Source organism: Narcine bancroftii, chromosome 14 (genome assembly GCF_036971445.1).
Source record: "Narcine bancroftii isolate sNarBan1 chromosome 14, sNarBan1.hap1, whole genome shotgun sequence".
Taxonomy (NCBI): domain Eukaryota; kingdom Metazoa; phylum Chordata; class Chondrichthyes; order Torpediniformes; family Narcinidae; genus Narcine; species Narcine bancroftii.
In genome coordinates this window covers 62,772,048-62,794,630 of record NC_091482.1, presented here as the reverse complement: position 1 = coordinate 62,794,630, position 22,583 = coordinate 62,772,048, and the positions used below count along the sequence as shown (strand labels likewise).

At 46.0% G+C, this 22,583-nt stretch overlaps 1 protein-coding gene across 9 annotated transcripts in view; it reads left to right on the top strand.

Annotated features, from left to right (window-relative positions):
* LOC138749165 (A disintegrin and metalloproteinase with thrombospondin motifs 7-like) overlaps positions 1-22,583 on the top strand; it is a 146,798-nt gene that overhangs the window by 52,194 nt on the left and 72,021 nt on the right. For all 9 annotated transcript variants that reach the window (XR_011348461.1, XM_069910169.1, XM_069910170.1 and 6 more), the window contains 7 exons: positions 1,435-1,631; positions 7,975-8,058; positions 15,386-15,510; positions 15,800-15,949; positions 18,088-18,231; positions 19,972-20,116; positions 20,792-20,884. Coding sequence is in view for 8 of the 9 variants with exons in the window: in XM_069910169.1 (XP_069766270.1) it covers positions 1,435-1,631; positions 7,975-8,058; positions 15,386-15,510; positions 15,800-15,949; positions 18,088-18,231; positions 19,972-20,116; positions 20,792-20,884 (938 nt within the window). In the remaining variant the exon portion in view is untranslated. The remainder of the gene's footprint in view (positions 1-1,434; positions 1,632-7,974; positions 8,059-15,385; positions 15,511-15,799; positions 15,950-18,087; positions 18,232-19,971; positions 20,117-20,791; positions 20,885-22,583) is intronic.

The following is a 22,583-nucleotide window of genomic DNA, read 5'->3' as shown; positions in this document are numbered from 1 at the left end:
GCACTGATACCTCTTTCCTGATGGCAGCAGCGAGAATGGAGCGTGCGCTGGGTGGGGAGGATCCTTGATGATTGCTGCTGCTCTACGACGGCAGCATTCCCTGTAGATGTTCTTGATGATGGGGAGGTTTTAACTGTGATGTCCACTAAATTTTGCAGTGTTTTATGCTCAGGGGTAGTGGTGTCCCCATACCAGACCATGATGCAGCCGGTCAGCACACTTTCCACCAAAACTCAAAATTTCCCAGAGTTTCCGATGTCATACCAAACATCTACAAACTGAGGAAGTAGAGATGCTGACAAAACTCATTCCAGAAAAAGCTCCATTAGTCATTTTAAGTGCAACAGGTTTTATTTGGGATAGAGCTGTACCCCTCAACCTGTGATCAGCAGACCGTTGGTCTGTGGATGTGTTCTAGATGGTCCATGCAATGTAAATGAATATTTGAGAACCACAGGGTTAGGGTGTTAATAGATGTGGCACTGAACTGGATACATGTGGCCAAGTGCCTTGATCTCAGGGCATTTGGAGGGATTACTGCTGAGCAGGTCAAATTGCATGAATTTCCCAGTGGCCACCCATTTCAATTCTTCTTCCTATTCCCTTGCTGACGTGTTTATCCATGGTCCTCATTGCATTGAGACATCCTGAAAATTGGTGGAACATCACCTCATCTTCCAAATGGATGGCATTAACATTGACTTCTCTGGTTTCCGTTAAACATCCCTGTTTCATTTCTTCCCACCTCTGTCTGTCTGTCTCTCTCTCTGCCTTTCTAGCTGCTTTCAGGTGGCCAAAATATCCCAACGTAAAGTCGCCTAAAATACCTGAAAGTGGAGAACCCTGACCCGAGGAGTACTTACCCAACCCACCTCAGGTAGGTGATTTCTCTGCTTACGAGTGCTCCCCCTAGGCACCTGAAAGTGGGCGGGACTACGGCCACAATCGACAGGAGCCGGTGTTTGCTCCTCAGTGCCTCTCCCTGCTGCGGACCTTTCCGGTGCCAGAACAGCGCCTTCAGCGCTGCCACCTGAATGGCATTTTGCCCACACCCGCAGCTCGCTCCAGAGCTGCGTTCTCCAGCTATTCCACCTCAAAGCAGCTTCCAACTCCTTTCACAGAGCTAAAATCACCTTTCCTCTTACCATATCCAATTAACACCTTTTGCTTGTTGATCTGGATTCCCTCCCTTCCCCCCGCCCCCCATTCTTCCCCCTTTCTCTCCCCAGTCTTTAATTCAGATGTCTGCCTGCTTTTTATTCACACCTAGAAGGGTTCAAGCCTGAAACGTCGGTAATATATTTTTACCTCCTATGGACACTGTGAGACGAGCTGAGTTCCTCCAGAATTTACTGTGTGTTTTTACTGCAACCACAGCATTTGCAGGCATTGATGTTTCAAATCCCACTGTCTGTTCTTCCTTGGATTGTTTAGATACCCTGAAGAAGCTCAAACATCTGGAAAAGAAACGGGAAAAGTGGGAAAAGAAGCAAGAATGCAAAAGACGGATTAAGCAACGGTCCATTAGCAAGGAGAAGTGGGTGGAGACACTGGTTGTGGCTGATCCTAAAATGGTCGAGCATCACGGAAGTGAGAACATCGAGGCCTACGTCCTCACTGTGATGAACATGGTGAGTGACTGTCGTTTACATCATCTCCACCTGAGTGAAACAATTCAAATTCCTTCTCAATTATGTTTGTGGGAGGAAGATAACATGGTAAATTGGATCAGCAAGTTTGCAGATGACACCAAGACTGGAGGCGCTGCAGACAGTGAGGAAGGTTTTCAAAGCTTGCAGAGGGATCTGGTCCAGCTGGGAAATGGGCTGAAAAATGGCAGATGGAATTTAATGCAGACACGTGCAAGGTGTTGCATTTTGGAAGGACAACCCAAAATAGGACATACACAGTAAATGGTAGGGCATTGAGGAGTGTAGTAGAACAGAGGGATCTGGAAATACAGGTGCATACTGTAATCCACTGAAAGTGGGATTGCAGATAGATAGGGTTGTAAAGGGAGCTTTTGGCACATTACCCTTCATACTTCACTTTGGAATTTTACTTTCTTGATTTCCTTATTTCCTCCCATTCTCAAACCTCTTCTCATCCACTCCTGACCTCTCTCCTTTGCTCCCTGGCTCCCCATCTTCACGTCTGCCCAGTCCCAGAGTCTCCATCCTCACAACCGTCCAGCCGTGGGATCAAAAACATCATATCTGTCGTGCCTTGAGGTCCCCATCCTCTCATCTGGCCAGCCATGGTATCTAGCCTCACATCTGGAATCTCCATCATCACATCTGTCTAGCCCTGGGTTATCCATTCTCACGTGGCCAGTTCTGGGTCTCCAGCCTTTGGGAACCCAGCCTTGCATCTGTCCAGCCCTGGGGTCCAATACACATCTGACCAGTCGGAGTCCGGCCACATCTGCAGTCTCTAGCCTCCCTCTGCTTCTCCCTGGTCTCCTACTGACCTTTCTCAGGATGATACAATCACAGACTCCAGACTCATCTGTCTCCCCAGCTATCCTTCTTTCTTTGGCTTGGCTTCGCGGACGAAAATTTATGGAGGGGGTAAAAGTCCACGTCAGCTGCAGGCTCGTTTGTGGCTGACAAGTCCGACGCGGGACAGGCAGACACGGTTGCAGCAGCTGCAGGAGAAAATTGGTTGGTTGGGGTTGGGTGTTGGGTTTTCCCTCCTTTGCCTTTTGTCAGTGAGGTGGGCTCTGCGGTCTGCCCGCCAAACTTACAAAACCAACTAACCACATCCCTGGATAAGATAATGCAATCGAAGACTGAGTAATGTACATATGTGCCAAAATGGTTATTTCCTGCAGCCAAACTGGAACTTGTCAAACCATACAACTACAACGACAAAGTGACTAAAACAATTTCATACTAAACACACAAAAGAGATAGATAATAAATATTCACAGTTATCCTTGTGCAGACTGGCCATTTATGGTGTCAGATCAGTCCCTGATCAGTGGAGCCATGGGAGCAGTCCATGATCAGTGGACCCAGGGAACTGAGCAGTCCCTGATGGACATAACAAGGGGAGGTTTATGAGCCTGATAACATTTGGGGAAAAAAAAACTGTTCTTAAGCCTGAAGTACCTGGTCATTAGTTTCTGAACCTTGTGCCCTATAAGCACCACTGATTGAGAGCAGGGTTCAAATCCATTGCTGTCTGTAAGGAGTTTGAGCGTTCCCCCCATTCCTGCGTAGGTTTTCCCCAGGTGCTCTGGTTTCCTACCACCCTTCAAAACGTACCACGGGTGCAGGTTAATTGAGTGTAAATTGGGCAGCACGGACTTGTGGGCCAAAATGGCCTGTTACTGTGATGGATGTATAAATTAAAAAATTAAATGTAGCAGTGAGCGGAGGTTGTGACCAGCTTGTGACCATGAGATCTTTGTGTGGAGAAAGCAACCAGGACAAGGACAGAACCCCACAGACAGAAGGTGAAGTGCTTTAAATAAGCTTTAACAGTGTTTGGTTGGAGACAGCGATGTTGTGCTACCTTCTTGAACTGCTCTTAAGATGATTAATGGATTCGATGCCAGAGATTGTGAGATGGTCTTCCCATTTGAACAAGTGTGTTAAATGGAGGGAATGTTTGACCTCATGGCTCAGTTTTCAAATGACATTCATTTAAGGAGGCATTGATGAACAAACGTGGCCACTTTTGCTTTGTTTGCCAGTAAACCTTAAATGGGATGGAAATCAGGGAAAAAAAACCTGTGTATTTGCATTGTGCAATTTTCAACCTCTGGACATTCCATGGTACTTCATAGCCAAATGTGTTCTTGTGGTGTAATCACTGTAGGGTTTGTTGCAGTAAAACCTGGCCAGCAATCTCCCACAAATGGCCACCATGACAATGCCCATAATCACCTGTTTGTATAACTTCGACTGAAGTGTGAATATCTTCCATTACACATTCATGCTAGGGGACTTTGTGCGTCCAATTGAAAATGAAATTCGTCCAAAAGTCAGCCCTTCCATCAGCTCCTCCTTCTTCCTGGAGTGGAATTTGAACCCACAACCTGACCCAGAGAGAGCCACAGGAGTTTCCTTTCAGAAAATGGCAGCTGGACAGTTTTTCCTTCAAAGTTTGTGAATCAAAGCCGTCATGTTGACTGCCACATATTTGTTCAGAACAATTCAAACCACTGAGCTCGTCAAAGGCACGTATGAGTGTGTAACAAAGGGCAAAGACCTCGTTGAGAAACGCCGGCAGTTTCCGAAACGTCAACAATCATTCAGCATTTGTTCCCATTCAAGTCCTTTTGGCTTGCTCTTAAAGTACCAGCATTCCCACAAAAATGATTTGAGCTAAGGAACATCTAAACCTAGAGAAACACAACTCCAGAGGGAGGAACTTGGTAGGTCAGGCAGCATCCATGGAGAAAAGCATTCAATCAGCGTTTGGCATCAGAAACATTATTGAGACGAAGGTAGGAAGGGGTGAGATGAGAAAAGGAGGGAAGGGAGAAGCTGGGGAGGGCTGGGAGGCAAATTTGATATTCTTGAACTCCCTTAAACCAACAGCACGAACATTAATTTCTCTAGTTTAAGTTAACTCCACACCAATCTAGTTCCACTCACACCAATCTGGTTCCACTCTTCCTATCCCTTCTTTACACTCCCATTCTTCCTTTCTCTCCAACCTTTCCTCCCCCTTCCCTCATGATTTCTCCCTCTACCTCTTCTTCCTTTTGCTTCTCTTTCTCTGACTGTAAGAGGCGCCCAGCAACTTCTGCTGATGTTGAATCTTATGGCAGACTGAAACAAATTTTGTGTAATATTACACTGCTTTTATTATGTGACCATAAAGGAATCTTGTATCTACCTCTCTCCATCTCTCCCACCTTCTGCCCAATATCCCATCACCTCTCAACCCCCTCCCCAGCTTTTTCCCCCGCCTTTGATAGATGATCTCACCCCTTCCTACTTTAGTCTCTATAAAGAGTCCCGACCCAAAACGTAGGCTGGCCATTCCTACCTACGGATGCTGCCTGACGCTCTTGAGTTCCAACAGCCCCTCGTTGTTTGCACAAGTGTCCAAAACGAAGTCAGGTGCGATTCCAGTGGGATCCCAGTGACTCTCCACTGTGTTCTTGTCATCCATTGAGCTGCGAGTCATTAACTCAATATTTATCAATAAAGATCTGGGGACAATTGTCCCCGATGCTCCAGCAATTTCCATTCAGTGCTCTTATTCTTTGAAAGAACTCTTATAAGAGTCTCATCCCCATTCCTTCCACACAAACCTGGAGATTTTCAAGTTCGTTTATTATATCTGATTGCACATCTGCTACTTGTCTCTCTAGACCATGGTGCACACACAAAAATACACAATACACTGTGCATAATGATCACACAGATCAGGGATAGCCAATCTTTTACATTCCATGCGTCAATTTTTTCACAGACGAATTCAAATGTGTGTATAGGTGTGTGTCACTTAATGTCCGTTCGGGCAACGCCCGACCACATATACATCCATGGTCCCATAATTATTCAATTACTGTGAGCAAGCCCACAGAAGTTTAGAAAAAGCGATCGATAGCTACAGGAAATTATATACTGTATACCCAAACTGATCCCACTGCCCCGCTCTCTAGCCACAGCCATGTGTCAGTCCTCACACTGAACCTACTGCCCCACTCTCTGCCCACAGACCCGTGTTAGTCTCCTCACTGATCCCACTGCCCTGCTCTCTCCCCACAGCTCCATGTCAGTCTCCACACTGATCCCACTGCCCTGCTCTCTCCCCACAGGTCAGCGTCAGTCCCCACACTGATTCCACTGTCCCTTCTCTCCCCACAGCCCCGTGCCGGTCCCCACATTGAACACTACTTACAAATAAAAAGTTGACAGGTACACTACAGTATCCCTCCTGTATACTAGATATGCGATACTGTAGGATAAAAGTTTTGAATGAGTAGGCTTACTCTTTTATTATCACTGGGGTGCAATGTGCACCCTTTGTGCATTCGCCATAGATTGGCCATCCCTGACATAGATAATCAAAATATATCAATATTTGGGATTATTTACACGGTACAGAATAGTTTTCATCAATCTCACAGCCTGCGGAAGAAGCTTTTCCCCAGCCCGGCGGTCCTGATTTTAATTTTCAATGGTCGTGGGTTGAAGATCCTGTGCACTGGATGGAAAGGGACTTCTAATTCTGTGACCCTGTTCAGGCAACGCTCCCAGTGAACGTCGTCAAGAGTAAAGGAAAACCCCACTGATCTTCTCGGCCGTTTTAACCATCCTCTATATAGACTTCCAGTCCAATGCTTTGCAGCCACTGTCCCACACAATGATGCAGTCAGATAGGACTCTCTCAATTACGCTCCTGTAAAATGTTGTCAAGACGGGAGCCAGTAAGCCTTGCCCTTCAAAGCCTCCCTAGTTAAATTTTTTTCACATAGTCATTCAATCTCTTTATGAATCTGCTGCCACTTCCCGTTATGGAAACACGTTCCAAGTCACAACAACTACATGGGATTCAAATACATTCTCGCCGTGCCCCTGGTTCAGCACTCTTTGGTTACGGACCTACCTCCTGCCATTGGGAGCTGGTTCTCCCTTATTTATTCCATCAGACCTTGTGGGAGCTTTTGTTTAATCTTGCACTAACCTCTCAGGCTCTGAGGACAACAGCTTCAGCATCTCCAATCTCATCACCTCTCAGCCCTCAGCCCCCAGCCCCCAGATTTTTTCCCACCCTTGAGGTCAACATTAAGATGAAAATCGGAAAATATTGGAAATACTTGGCAGGACAGCATCTGGATTAGACTCAACATTTAGGTTCTTGAACTTTGTCCTCCCATACTTTATCAATGAAGACCACCCTAAGAAAGATCTCATCTTCTGACTGGCCTGTTTTACCTCTTGGGACTGACATAGAATTCAAGGACATCAGATAATCAGCGATTGCTGAAGCTGTTCAACCGTGGACCATCAAAGCCTGATTTGTTCAGTGTGCAGTGTTTCTACAATCTCTCCCACAGCCTCATGGAGGCTCACTTATCTTCTTCCATGCTTGCTTCCTTTTACATGGAAGTCACCAGGATCACAGTCAGAAGCAGAAGCCCCTGGTGAGGCCCCGCTACTGAAGCTCGGGAACCTTCTGCTCACGTGGCAGTTCAGGAGCCATGATCCTTGAAGACCAGCAGAGGCAAACCCATGAGTAAATAACTTCATACAGATCATTCTGTTACCATCGATGACGACTGTTACTCGACAATGTCGGCCTGTTGCACATCCTCAACCTGTCCCTGCTCCATGAGCGACCGTGCCATTCCTTTGGGAATTTTCTTCATCACCCTCCAATTCTCTCTCTCTCTCTCTCTCTCTTTCTTCCTTTAAGACATAGGATATAGGAGCTATTCATCCCATCAAGTCTGCCCCACTATTTAATCATGAGCTGATCCATTTTCCCATTCAGCCCCATTGCCTAGCCTTTTCCCCATAACCTTTGATGCCCTGGTTTATCAAGAACCTATCAATCTTTGCCTTAAATACACCCAATGACTTGGCCTCCACAACTGCCTGTGGCAACAAATTTAATAGATTCACCTTGTGCTCTCTTGTCTTAGACTCTCCCACCGTGGGAAACAACCTTTCTACATCTTCTGTGCCTTTCAACATTCAAAATGTTTCAATGAGAATATCCCCCCATCCCCCCACCACACATTTACCTAAATTCCAATGAACACAGGTCAAGAGCTGTCAAATGCTCCTTGTACGATTACCATTTCATTCCCAGAATCATAATTGCGAACCTCCTCTGTACATCCTTTGAACATTCTTCACGGTTGAGCTATTGTCCGTCTGCGTTAGTATTTCCCAATGTGGTGGACTTCCCATTGTGGTGGAGATGCTCAGGTGCTGCAGGAGGTGGCGGTTATCTGATTTCGACACAAGTTCTTACACGATCGCTTCCTGATCTTCTCCGCAGGTCGCTGGGTTGTTTCGTGATGCTAGTATTGGGAACTCTGTGAACATCATCATCGTACGACTTGTGCTGTTAGAGAAAGATGAGGTGAGTTTCAAAATTGAATTGTTTATCGTCAATTAGTCATTTAATTGAAAGCTTTGTTTCAAGAGGTTAGGAAAAAAGGTGGAGGCATTAGGTATAAATAAGGAGGTAGTGAAATGGATTCAGAAATGGTTGGATGGGAGGTGTCAGAGAGTAGTGGTAGAAAATTGTTTGTCCAATTGGAGGCCGGTGACTAGTGGAGTTCCTCAGGGATCGGTCCTGGGTCCACTATTGTTTGTTATATATATTAACGATCTGGAAGTAGGGGTGGAGAGTTGGGTAAGCAAGTTTGCGGATGATACAAAGATTGGTGGTGTTGTGGACAGTGAGGAAGATTACTGTAGATTAAAAGGTGATTTAGGAAGGCTGGAGGTGTGGGCTGAGAATTGGCTGATGGAATTTAATACAGATAAATGTGAGGTGTTACATTTAGGAAAGGCAAATCAAAATAGGTCATACGCATTAAATGGTCGGCTATTGAGATGTGCAGAGCAACAAAGGGATTTAGGAGTTGTGGTAAATAGTACCCTCAAGGCTGATACTCAGGTAGATGGTGTGGTGAAGAAGGCATTTGGAATGTTGGCCTTCATAAATCGGAGTATTGAATTCAAGAGTAGGGAGGTTATGATGAAATTGTACAAGGCATTGGTGAGGCCAAATTTGGAGTACTGTGTAATTTGGTCACCAAATTATAGGAAAGATATAAACAAAATAGAGAGAGTGCAGAGAAGGTTCACGAGAATGTTGACAGGATTTCAAGGTTTGAGTTACAGGGAAAGGTTGTGCAGACTAGGGCTTTTTTCTCTGGAGCGTAGAAGATTGAGGGGGGACTTAATAGAGGTCTTTAAGATTTTAAAAGGGACAGACAGAGTAAACGTGGATAGGCTTTTTCAATTAAGAGTGGGGGAGATTCAAACTAGATGGCATGGTTTAAGGTTGAAGGGGGAGAATTATAAGGGGAACGTGAGGGGAAATTTCTTTACGCAAAGGGTGGTAGTGATGTGGAATGAGCTTCCGACAGACATGGTCGAGGCGGGATCATTGGTTACATTTAAGGAAAGACTAGATAATTACATGGATAGGAGAGGACTGGAGGGGTATGGACCGGGTGTTGGTCAGTGGGACTAGGAGGGTGGGGATTTGTTACGGCATGGACTAGTAGGGCCGAACTGGCCTGTTCTATGCTGTAAGTGGTTATATGGTTTGGCTTTCTATCTAAGCAGGTCAACCCGTACTTAAGTACAGCAGTTAGACCAACAATAAAAGCTGGAGAAACTCAGCAGGTCAAACCGTGTACTTAATGTAGCAACAATAAAGATACATTACCCAACATTTCAGGCTTAAGCCCTTCATGAAGATATGAGCAAAATGTTGGCCAAAATTTGCTTACATCTTGATGAAGGGCTCAAGCCGAAAATGTTGATTATGTATCTTTGCTTACATTAAAAGGACAAGGTGTGACCTGCTGAGTTTCTCCAACATTGTGTTGTTACTTCAATCACGGTGCTACCCAGCAGGACCATCAATCAGCATCCTACCTCACGTACCTACCTTTTGTCTCCTCTCTTCCTTTAGAACGTAAAACATGATGATGCCCAAATTAAACTAATCCCATCTTCCTGCACATGATAGTATCCCTCCATTCCCTTCACGTTCATGTATCTATCTGGAAGCCTCTGCCGTGCTAGTGTTGCATCTGGTTCCATCCCCTCCTCCTGGCAGCCCATTCTGGACACCCACCACTCTCTGTAAAAAGAAAACTTGGTCCACACATCAACGTTGAACTTTCCTCCCTCCCCTTCGGTGCATATCCACTAATGCATGACATTTCTATCATGGGGAACAGATTCTAATTGTCCACCCTATCTTTGCCTCTCATAATTTTATAAATTTCCATCAGGTCTCCCCTCAGCCTCCAACGCTCCAGAGAAAACAATGCAGGTATGTGCAACCTCTACCCATAACTCATGCCCTCTAATCTAAGCCACATCCTGGTGAATCTCTTCTGTACCCTTTCCAAAACCTCTGCATCATTCCTGCAATAGGGCGACCAGAATTGCATACCAAAAACTCTTGAAAACTTCTACAGGTGTACCGTGGAGTTGCATCAACTATCTGGTATGGAGGTACCAACTCTCAGGACAAGAATAAACTCCAGAGAGTTGTTAACATCACAGGCACCAGACTTCACTCCATTGAGGACATCTACATCAACTGTCTTAAAAAAGCAGCCTCTATCCTCAAAGACCCCCACCACCCAGACCATGTCCTCTTCACTCTGCTATCATCGGGGAAAAGGTACAGGAGCCTAAAGATGAGCACCCAGCGGCACAAGGACAGCTTCTTCCCCTCCACCATCAGATTCCTGAATAATCAATAAACCAAAGACACTGCCTTAATTTTCGTGCTCTATAATTATATTTTTTTTATTTATAGTAATGCAGTAAGATGATTATAATATGAATGTTTGCACCTTGATGCTCCCTCAAAACCCCAAATTTCATGACTTGTTCATGAGAATAAATTCTGATTCTGAGTATTCTAAGTGCAGCCTTAAAAAATTTTTTATCGCTGCAACATGACTTCCTTCTTCTTACACTCAGTTCCCAAACTAATGAAGGCCAGTATACTGAGAACCTTTTCCCACCTATCTACTAGCGTGGCCACTTTTCAGCGACCTATGGACCTCCTCCCATCCCCCTCCAAATCCCTATATATCTATGCTGTTCAGGGTCCTGCCATTATCTGTACACTTTACCCTTCCATTTGACACTGCTGAGTTTAATAGCAAGCAATTGAACAGACAAATTATGAACAGAGCTCGATAAATAGGTGAAGTCAAAAGTCAAAGATGCAAGGTCTGTGGAGGTGCTGGTGGGTGGAATGGTATCCTTCTGAGCTGAGGAGTTCCACAAAAGTCTTGCCTTGTGCAGTTTGCAGATGAATGAGGCAGTTTGGATGTCTTCCTTGTAGAACCATAGGATATAACTGCACAGAAAACAGGTCCTTCAACCCTTGTAGTCTGTGCCAAACTATAATTCAGCCTAGTTCCACTGGTGTGTTGTCTATAGGAGATAAATTCACAACAATTGTTTGTGAGAGTTTAGGAGATTTTGCTCTCTGTCCGGGAACTGAAAAGTGAGAAGCACACATGATTTACATTCCGGGTCAGGTGCTCTTGGGATGTGAATTTGCAGCCCGTCTTATTTTCCTATCTCCCCCCCAGTGATCAGGAGTGGAATAGAATGGTGGTGTGGCTGAAGCAAGGAGAACAGGGTGAAACATTTCAAGTGTGAGGGAAGTTCATCTGGGAGGGCTGTCTGTCGAAGAATGTTAATTGGGTACTTTCACTATAACTGACTCTCATTGTCCAATGAAATTGCTGAATATTCCAAACACCTTTGCAGAAAATAAATGGAGCTGGATTCATGGCTTCAAGCTTCCTTTGGCTTTGCAAAGCTTTTCAGATTGGCATGTCAGGCCGCTGCGCTGGGCCGGCGTGATCTCAATACATGCACCTCTTGCAGGAACCCAGACTTCAACTTCAGAAACAGGAGCAGGAGTTGGCCATCCATCCCATTGAGCCTGCTCCACCATTCAATAAGATCACGGCAGATCTGACTGTGGACTCAGCTCCACCTACCTGCCTTTTCCCATTATCCTTAATTCCCGACAGTGCATCTTAAATCTATTTAAATTTTCAATTGAGACATAAATCAAGGTGACAGGCACTTCCGGCCCATGAGCCCATGCTGCCCAACTACCCCAATTAGCCTTCAAGCCTCGTATATTTTGAAGGGTGGGAGGAAACCAGAGCACCCGGAGGAAACCCACACAGACGAAGGAAGAACGTACATACTCCTCACAGACAGCACATGATTTGAACCCGAGTCGCTGGCACTGTAACAGCATTGCGCTAACCATTCCACCCTTATTAGGGCAGCCTCTACTGCTTCCTTGGGCAGAGTTCCACAGATTCACTCCTCTCTGGGACAAGCAGTTCCTTTCCATCACCGTCTGAAAGCTACTCCCCCTGAATTTTGTGGCAATGCCCCCTCATTTTAGACACACGAATATGCAGGGAATAGAGGGACGTGGATGATGTGCAAATAGCAGTTTTAGTTTAATGGGGTTTTGTGTTCAGCACCGATATTGTGGGCTGAAGGGCCTGTTCCTGTGCAGTACTGTTCTGTGTTTGGTACTAACTCACCTGTTCACCCAGATTCTGTAGCAGCAGTAACCAGTTCTTTTTGTGACATACTCTCCACTATTATCGAGGAATGAGTCAATTTGCATGTCTCCTTTATAGTACCATAGAACATTACAGCATAGAAAACCGGTTCTTTGGCCCTTCTAGTCTATGCAAAACTATTATTCCGCTAGTCCCACTGACCTGCACCTATTCTATATCCCTTCATGCCCCTCCCTTCCATGTATCTGTTCAAACTTTTGTTCATTTAAAATTGAACCCACATTCACTACTTCAGCAGGTAGTTCGTAAAGCACTCCTACCACTCTGTGTGAAGAAATTCCCCCTAATGGTTCCTTAAACTCTTCCCCTTTCACCCTTAACCCAAGTCCCCTGGTTTGTATCTCACTTACCTTCAGTGGAAAAAAATAACTTACTTGCATTTATCCTATCTATACCCCTCAGAATTTTGTCAACCTCTAACAAATCTTCTCTCATTCTTCTACGCTCCGGGGAATTATGTCCTAACCTGTTTAATATTTCCCTGTAACTCAGTTCCTCAAGTCCTGGCAACTTTCTAATAAATCTTCTCTGCACTTTCAATTTTATTGAGATCTTTCCTGTAAGTAGGTGACCAAAATCCAGACAATACTCCAAATTTGACCTCACCAATGTTTTGTACAATTTTACCATAACGTCCCAACTCCTTTACTCAATACTTTGATTTATGAAGGCAATGTGCCAAAAGCTCTCTTTATAACTCTATCCACCCATGACACCACTTTCAGGGAACTGTGTGCCTGCATTCCCAGATCCATGTTCTACCGCACTCCTCAGTGTCCTACCATTTATTATCTGTATCCTCTTTCAAACCTTCTACCCCGGAATGTCTCTGCACTGTTCCAAATATGTGCATCCCCATGTTTGCTCAACAGTACCACCTTCAGCTGCCAAGACCCTAGGCCTGGAATTTGGTCCGAATCCTCTTTGTTGATGCTCTGTACTTTCTCCAAGGCCCTTTTAAAGATGTTTATTTTAATTTTAATTCAGCCTTTGGCCATCCCTCTATCTCCTTGTATGAAATAATCAAATTCAATTTGATCTATGTGTAAAGTTCCTTAGGTATTTCACAAAATTAAAGTCAAATTATTACAGTTACTGGAAACCCTTTGTTTTGTCCATGTTAATCTTGGCTTTGAAACTAAAAAGCTCCAGTTTCTCAAGTCCACTGGATGCTTAGTTTCAGTAAGAGTTTCAGGTTTGCTCTCCTGCTGTTAGCAATGAAAAGGCTTAGGGATCAGGATGAAAGGGAACAGTCCCCAGTCAGAGTGCTTTCTAAATTTGTCTGGGCATGAGGCGTGACCATCGCTTCAAAGTGAGAGGCTTGGGCTTTGGGAACCTCTCATGCTTGCGAAGAATTTTCAAGGCTGCCAGGAATACGTTGACATTAATGGGCCTGTGGTGGAACTGACGGTGGGATCGGGGCTGTGTGGAGAGAGCGCAGCCAGTTGCTGCACCACTGGAATATATAAACTGTGCTGCAGGGAATCAGGCCTTTCCGTGCAAAGCGAGCTGGTGTTGGTGGTGCGGCCAACCATGCTCCCACCATTCCTCATCCTGTGGTTCAGCGCTCATACACTTGAAAGCCTCCTCTAAACTATACCTCCCAATCCGTCCCAACTGCTCACCCTGGCGACAAGATCGGCCTTCCCGCTGCTCTTGCATTTCAAAGTCTTCAGAATTCCCTGTTTCTTTTGACTTCTTGATGACTGTCCAACGTTGATGGTTTCAAGTTTCACTCTCAGTAAGCTTCATTTAATTATGTTATAATTCCATTTAATCATTGATACCTTCTCGGAAAATATTGGGGTTCTCGTCAGTTCAGCCTCCCTCTTCAATCTGGTCTTGTCTACAAATGTAGAGACTGCATTTTGATTTTGATAATCATTGCGATAAATTATAAACAGTATTTAAATTTTAATCTCTGGCGTCACTCAGGGGGTGCGCCCTGTACCAGGTGGTGACACCGAAATGACTGTCTATAACATTTTTGTGCAGTGTTTCAGCAGGAATGACGCTCTGAATCACGTGGTTCCGCCTGCACATGCCACAAGCATGCGCTGTTGTTTTTGTTGCTGCCTGGCGTATGATATTGTAATTGAAAGGAGTAATTTTAATTTTGCTAGTTGTTTATCTCACTACTATTGCCATTATATTCAGTGATATATGGGAATTACGATTTATGAGGCCACATCAGTACAAAAATCATTATGAAAGATTCTGAATGGTCTGGTACAGGAGGAGGTCCATGAGGGAGGGGCGGGGTGACACCATGAGTTGCCGCCCTGGGTGACACCAATTCTAGTGACGCCACTGATTGGAATCCCTTGGGGTCCTACTGTACATCTCCCAGTGACTCCTGAAATGCTGCAAAGAGTCTGTGGGAACCGAAGCCCTCTGTCAGTAGTGTTACATACTGAACTCTTAGATTTGTTACATGACAACCAATTCTCATTTGGTTCTGACTCGTTTGCCAAATATAGTAGAAGGCCAGAAATCCAGGTGCTAGATGTCCAGGCCACTTGAGAATCTGGACTTTTTGAAAACTCATACTTTTTAAAATTGAGCGGGTTTTTGTGTGCATGCGACAGACGCACAGTGACAACAAGGAACCCCCACTTTTTGTTCAGTATTGAATTTATTTTTCTTTAAAACTTCTCATTTTGATAATAAAGCACGTTGCATTTGCTAATAAATAAACTATCAAAATTTACCTGTTGGCCGCTCCTTTATTCGAATTTTAGAAGGACTGCCCGAGAATCCGGAAAATCTAGACCGACCCAATCCCCAAGCAGTCCAGATTTTTGGACTTCCAGTGCATCATGAAACTGTGTCTGCTGGTCATCTGTCAACGGACAGATGACTGTCCCCCTGATCAATTTGAACCTGGACCTTCCGTGTGCTGAGGAACCCAATCCATGGTGGGGACTCACATCAGGACCCTGTTTCCCCAATTCCTGACCTGGGGCTCAGGCCCAAAACGCTGGTTACGCTTTACTTCCTCTGGGTGCTGTGCGACCCGCTGGGTGCCCCTCCAGCACGTTGGTGAACTGCACTAACTCTCCACTCCCTTTCTGGCAGGAGGACCTGAAGATAACGCACCACGCTGATAACACGCTGAGGAGTTTCTGCAAGTGGCAGAAGAAAATCAACTTCAAAGGTGACAGCCACCCTGCTCACCACGACGTGGCTCTGTTGATTACTCGGTAAGTAGGCATTCCGATTCGCACAGGTTATCTTGTGTATCTCCGTCTTGGCTTGTGTGGGGCTGACTTAACCTCTTATGTGACATGATGCTTCAGACCAGTATCCGCCGCCTGGCCGGTATTTTCATGGGGTCATGCAACGTGGAGACAGGTCACCTCACGATAGGAAGCATGAGATTACACTGGGGGTGTGAGGAGGGGCAGAGCGGCGTACCCGAGGCAGGGTCCTAACCCCGTGGCTAGATGTTTTCCACTGCTCGGTTGTGATGCACTGCCTTGTGTTGCCCAGGAAGGATGTGTGCGCTGGCATGAACCACCCCTGCGAGACCCTGGGGTTGTCACACGTCTCGGGAATGTGCCAGCCTCACAGGAGCTGCAGCATCAACGAGGACTCGGGTCTTCCCCTCGCCTTCACCATTGCGCACGAGCTGGGGCACAAGTAAGTGCAGGGAGCTTCTCCCATCCTTCACGTTTACTGTTACATGCACAAGGTGCAGTGAGAAAGTTCACTTTGCGATCAGTCCAGGTCGGCATCCTGGACATAGTACAGCATGTAAAGCTCAGTGCCGACTTGCAAAGAGATTCAGTTGGAATTGAGCAAAGGCAGTGTAATTTTACCAGCGTGAGATTCATTCAGGAGCCTGATAAAAGCGGATAATGACCATTGTCCTGCCTGGGCAACATCTAGCAGTTTCAGTGGCAAGTTTTGCTTTCAGCTCTGGTCCAAACATGGTCTCAAATCCCACCATTGTTCTACGCTCACCACCCCTGCCATACTGAGGGTAGGCCGCACTGTCAGAAGTCCCATTAAACCATGAATAGTGTAGCGCAACACGCGGAGCCCTGCCTATAGTGCAGGCGACCTGGCTTTGATCCTGACCTCGGGTGCTGCTTATGTGGAGTTTGCACATTCTCCCTGTGGCTGCGTAGCTCTGCGCCGGGTGCTCCAATTCACTCCTACACCCCCTGCAGGGTGGTGAGTTAATTGGCTGCTGCGTGGTTGTACCTGGCAGGAGTTAGTGAGAATATGGAGAGAGTAAATGGGTGGATGGTCAACATGAACCCGATGGGCCAAAAGGCCCATTTCCCTGCTACAGTTCAAAAGATGGAGCTTCTGCATGAAGGCTCCACAGCCACAACCTCCAGGTCAATCAGGAAAGGTTTCCCCAAAATTCACCCTCCAATTAACATAACCAGCAGATTACCTGGTCCTTGTCTCGTTGTTGCCATTTTTCTTGTGTTATGACAGTGACCACACTTCTGAATGAATTCAGTAGGTGCTCTTTGGCATGTTTTTGACAATGCACAAAGCATTTTGTTGGCACAGGTGACCCGCAACCCAAGCCAGTATCAAGCCTGAGATTTGCCCTGTCTCAGCTACCAACCCCTCTGTTGAAAGCACCACTGAACAAAAATGCAGTCATAACTGGAACCAAAATCTAGATTAAAATATTTTTAATATTAAAAATAAACCTACTATATCTTGCATATAAAAGATATTGACAGCTCTGAATAGTTTCAAGCAATGTTTCAGTTGTTCGAAAAATGATCTGTGTTTTCTCCTTGTTTAAATCCCCATGAGTCAGCTTTCTCTCAGATGTCCAGTTAAAGCTGATAACCTCCAGAAAAAGATGAGTGGTTCTCAACTTTTTTCTTTCCACTCACGTACCACTTTAAGTATTCCCTATGCCATAGGTGCTGTGTGATTAGTAAGGGATTGCTTAAGGTGGTATGTGGGTGGAAAGAAAAAGTTTGAAAAACCACTGTTTTAATCATCCCTAATTGACTCGTTATGTGCATGGTTTCATAACTCCAAAGAAAATGGGCCAATGACAATTTTTCTCAAGCAAAATACTTCAGTAACAATTGGGTCTAGAGCAGCGATTCTCAACCTTCCCTTCCCACTCACATCTCACCTTAAGTAATCCTTTTCTAACCACAGACACCAGAGAAGCACACCTCGAGTGATCTTCCAATAGGGAAAGGGAAGGAAGAGAGTGGATGTTGACAGGTTTGGCAGGGAAAGTTCAATTTAAATGTTATTTCCAACACGGGAGAAGCTGATTCCAGCAATTTAAACCCATCCTGCCCAATTACACCCACATTTTGGAGAATGGGAATTAATCAGAGGTCCCGGAGAAAACTCATGCTGACATGAGGAGAATGTACAGACAGTGCAGGAGCATCACGCTCACCGCTACGCTAACTCTGCCGCCCTATGTCCTTCCCTTGCTACAATGCCCATGTGGAGAAATGGGCTTCAATGAGCAACAGCTGCCTCCTGAGACTTTGTGCCCCACATCAACTTCTTCAGATGAAGTTTTAACCAGTGACCAATACTTTGGGAACCAGAGTCAGGATTTCCCCTTCTCAACTCTGCAATGTGTGAATCTAAACCATCGTCTGCAGTGCAAGTGCAGAGACAGGCGGTCTAGCTCCATTTACCGATGTCCCGATACAGAGGGTGTTCACGTGGAGAGTCAGTGAGGATGTAACAGTCTGGTGGAGAGGGACAACCTCACCAGGTCTCGTTATGTCCGCCCCCTATTGATTCACTCTCTCTTCTTTTTGCTGCAGCTTTGGGATTCAACACGATGGGACTGGCAACGACTGTGAGCCCATTGGAAAGAGGCCATTCATCATGTCCCCCCAGCTCCTATACGATACCAGCCCACTGACGTGGTCTCGGTGCAGCAGGGAGTACATCACCCGCTTCCTGGAGTAAGTGTCTCTCTGAAACGTGAGATTTCTACGGAAGAAATGGGTGGGCTGAGGCGTCGGCAATGACGAGAACTGTATGAATGCTTAAGGTCTGAGACCCTCCTTCAGAAATGGAAGAGGGAAAATGACTTTATTTCCAGTGGCAGAGAAGATGAGGGAAAGAGGGGTAGAACCAATGGAATCTCCCTGGTAGAGTGAGACCAAATGGGTCGACTTTTCAAATGAAGCAGATCTTCCTTGGTTTGGTCCAGTAGGGCAAAGTATCATTTAAACTGAGCCCAAATCCCCATTGCTCTGTAAAGTGATTGCCTAATCTGCATTTGATGTGTCCAATACAGAGCAGAGCAGACTCTGAACGCTGTACGACAGGTTGGAAGCCATGCAGAGCAGTTGATGCTTCACCTGGGAAGACTGTTGGGTCCCTGGATGGTGGGAAGGGAAGAGGTGAAAGGTCAAGTGTAGCACCTCCCTCCATTCCAAGGGAAAGGGCTATTAGATGGGAATGGTTGGCGGGGACAGAGAAGTTGACCAGGGTATCCCAAAGGGAGCATTATCTTTGAATTGCTGGACGGAGAGGGGAATGTGTGTGGTCTCTGAATGTCCTGCCCATTCCTGATTGCACACTCTGGGGCAGGAGTCGCAGCTCGAACCAAATACCTCCAGAGGGGTAATGAGGAAGATGTCTTGCCCTTTCCCAGGGAAGGCTCACAACCAAACGGAATTTCACAATAATCTGGTTGTCACGAAATTACCTGAGCTCATGGTGGAATTTAAACACGTTCAGCTCATTCCAGTTACGTAACCGTGATCCTACTGGCTCAGGGCTGTGGAGAATCTGCTCAGCGCAATACTTTGAGAATTTAACTTTTAAAAAATTTAGACATACAGCACGGTAACAGGCCTTTTTGGCCTTCGAGCCCGTGCCATCCAATTACACCCAATTAACCTACACCCCCGATATGTTTCGAGCATTGGGAAGAAACCAGAGCCCCCGGGGAAAACCCACACAGACACGTACAAATTCCTTACAGACAGCATGGGACTCGAACCCCTGTCCCGATTACTGATGCTGTAACAATGTTGCACTAACCGCTACGTTAACCGTGCCACCCCCAAGAACTGGCATTCCTTTTGAGACTCCCAGAGAGTTATTTGAAGCTTCAAATTGTCATAGACACAAGAGATCCGCAGATGCTGGAGAGTGGCGCGGAAATGTGATTTGCCTGAAGAACTCGGCAGATCAGGCAGCATCCGTGGAGGCGAAGGGATAGTTGACGTTTCGAGTCCTGATGCAGGGTCTCAGCCCAAAGCATTGACCGCCCCTTTGCCTCGTGGTTGCTGCCTGACCTTCTAAGTTCCTCCAGCAACTTGCTTGGTGTTGATGTGTGCGGACAGTCAACTTTAAGGATGGGGTTGACCTTAAGCTGCGCAGGGAGTTACACTGAGCTCACCAGAACAGCCTTAGATCTGACCTGTTTAGCTGGAAAGCGAGGGAGATGTCGTTCTAAACAAGGTGCGCTGTCAGATTCTGGCACAAGGTCGGAAGAGGAAGGCAAGTCTCGTGCCTCCAGAGGTCACCAAGGTAGTTATGTGGAGGGGTTTGGACAGAGTGTAAGTGAGTGTGCAATCTTGAATGGGGATTAATTCTTTGCTCCACACTACCCCCCTCCCCCCCCCAGTTTTCATTGGAGCCTCTGCCTGCTTCTGGTTTCATCAACACATGGTTTTGTCTTTGTCCAGCCGCGGCTGGGGTCTCTGTCTTGATGACCAGCCTGCCAAAGAAGCCATCGAGTTGCCCTCGGCGGCGCCAGGAGTTCTGTATGATGTGAATCACCAGTGTCGGCTGCAGTATGGAGCCAAGTCAACCTTCTGTGATAACGTGGATGTAAGGCGGTCGCCCTTAAATCTGTCTGCACCCGACGGGTCCCCACCATTTGGTAGCGAGTTTCAGGGAGAGGCCACACAACCTGGGAGAATTACAACCACTTATAGCGAGAGGAAGTTTTCCACTGTAACGTGCTCATTGCTTGGTGGGCAAGTGTACTGAAACTAAGATAACCAGGCGACGCTGTTGATAATGAGGGAGAAGGTGTCAGTGAAAGACTGAGTAGGATAATAGGAATGGACTTCAACAGAGGCAGGGATTATCCTTTGGGGAGTAAATTGGTGGGAAGTGTAGAGAAACTGAAGGATCTTTGAATCCATGTCACTCCTGACTCATTAAACCCAGCAGCTTGTACCATTGCAAACTGCAGACCTCGTTCTGGGAGGGAAGATCATTTAATCAGGCCATTTGGAGGCTGGAGAAATGTATTTGGTGTCTATAAACATAATGGTTGTCCAAGTGATCAGGAAGGAGCTAATTTCGTCAGTGGACCAGCAATGGACAAGGAACATAGGCAGAGCACTTCTGGTGGGGAGTCGTGTGGCAAGGCTTGGAAAGGGAACGTGCAGTTAGGTGGGAGGATGGTGGCAACTGGTGGGAGGCCTTGAATGTGCCTTCACTTTAAAATGAGATTTGTGGTGTTGACGGAAGTCATTTTCCTCCTGTCTTGGACAGAATGTCTGCAACACCCTCTGGTGCACTGTGGGGACCACCTGCCACTCCAAGCTCGACGCTGCTGTAGATGGTACCAAGTGTGGAGAGAACAAGGTAAGGGGTGAGCTCCAGCTGTCATTCACTTGCATCTTTGACCCAGCTAACACTGGTCTGGTTGTATCTTTTCCTTCCCACTGTTCCCCCGCTGGACAGAGGTAGGCAGAGTTTGGGAATTTGCCAAGGGAAGTGTGGAGCATTAGGGAGCGAAGCAGGAGGAGGCTGTCCTCCCAATATCAATGCAATCTGCAGCCTCAAATCTACTTGCACACCACGTCTTCACATCCTCCAATTCCCCTCACTCATCAACCTCACCCTTGGATATTCCGGGTAAGTGAAATTCCATGATTTGTTGGGATAAGAGAATTCAAAGAATGCACAACCCTCTAGGAAGTGCTTTCTTTGCCAGCCCTGAGAGTCTCCGAGCTAGAGCACGTTCTATCAGCATGTCGAGCCTTTACGAGTGGAATGTACTTTAACAAGATGTTCTTCTTCACTAACGAATATAAAAATCTGTTTTGTTCATTGTCTCCTTTATAAATCAATGGAATTTTTATTGTGCTTTTATGATCCCCAGATATTACATTAGTAATGAAACACTTTTGAAATGTACTTGTTGATTTAGTGCAAAGACCTCGGCAGCCACAAGGTCGCGCAAATAGCAGCATTATGGATCACTGGTTGAGTGAGAAATAAAGGAGAAGACATTTTTACGGGACCTGTTATCTCCCAGAGTCTAGCATTCTACTGCAGAGAAACAGACGCTTCAGGCTAACTTGCCAAAGTTCAGATTTATTGTCATAGTACATGCATGACATCACATACGACCCTGAGCTTCTTTTTCCATGCCATCCAAGCTAGACCTTTATGCCTGCATTTGGCCCATAATCCATCCAAACCTTTCCTATCCACGTACTGTCTGAATTAATTTTAAACATAACAACTCTCCTAAGTTCTACCACTTCCTCTGGCAGCTCGTTCCATATACCCACCAACTTCTATGCAAAGAAGGTGCCCCTAAGATCCCTTTTAAATCTTTCCTCTCTCACCTTAAATTGATGTCCTCTAGTTTTAAATTTGTCTACTCTTTAGAAAAGGCTGTGACTACTGTATCAATTCCCCTCATGATTTTATAAACCTTTATAAAGTCCCCCAACCCTTCCCTTTGCCTCCTACGCTCTAGGGAGAAAAGTCCCATCCAATCCAGCGCCTCTCATACTGTAATTCAAGCCCTCCAGTCCTGGTAACGATGAAATTTTAGACATACAGTGCGATAACAGGCCATTTCGGCCCACGAATCCATGCTGCCCAATTAACACCCAATTAACCTACACCCTGGTACATTTTGAACGGTGGGAGGGAACTGGGAGCCCCTGGGGAAAACCTATGCAGACACGGGGAAAACGTACAAACTCCTTACAGACAGCGCAGGATTCGAACCGTAGTCTGGATCGCTGCCGCTGTAAAGTTGTTGCGCTGACTGCTACGACAACCTTGCTGCCCTTCATGTGAATCTTTTCTGCACCCTCATCGGACTATGTACTTGTTCCCCCAAATTTCTGTATTCCACAACACTCTTTAGGGCCCCACCATTCACTATTAAGTCCTGTTCTGGTTTAACTTCCCAAAGTGCAACACCTCACACGTCCTCATTAAATTCAGCATCCCAATGGAATCTGTACTCGTTTACCCCGGCTCTCACAGAGCCAAGTAGGCTCCATTGTAGGCTGCGATCAATGTGGTATCAGGAGCTGCG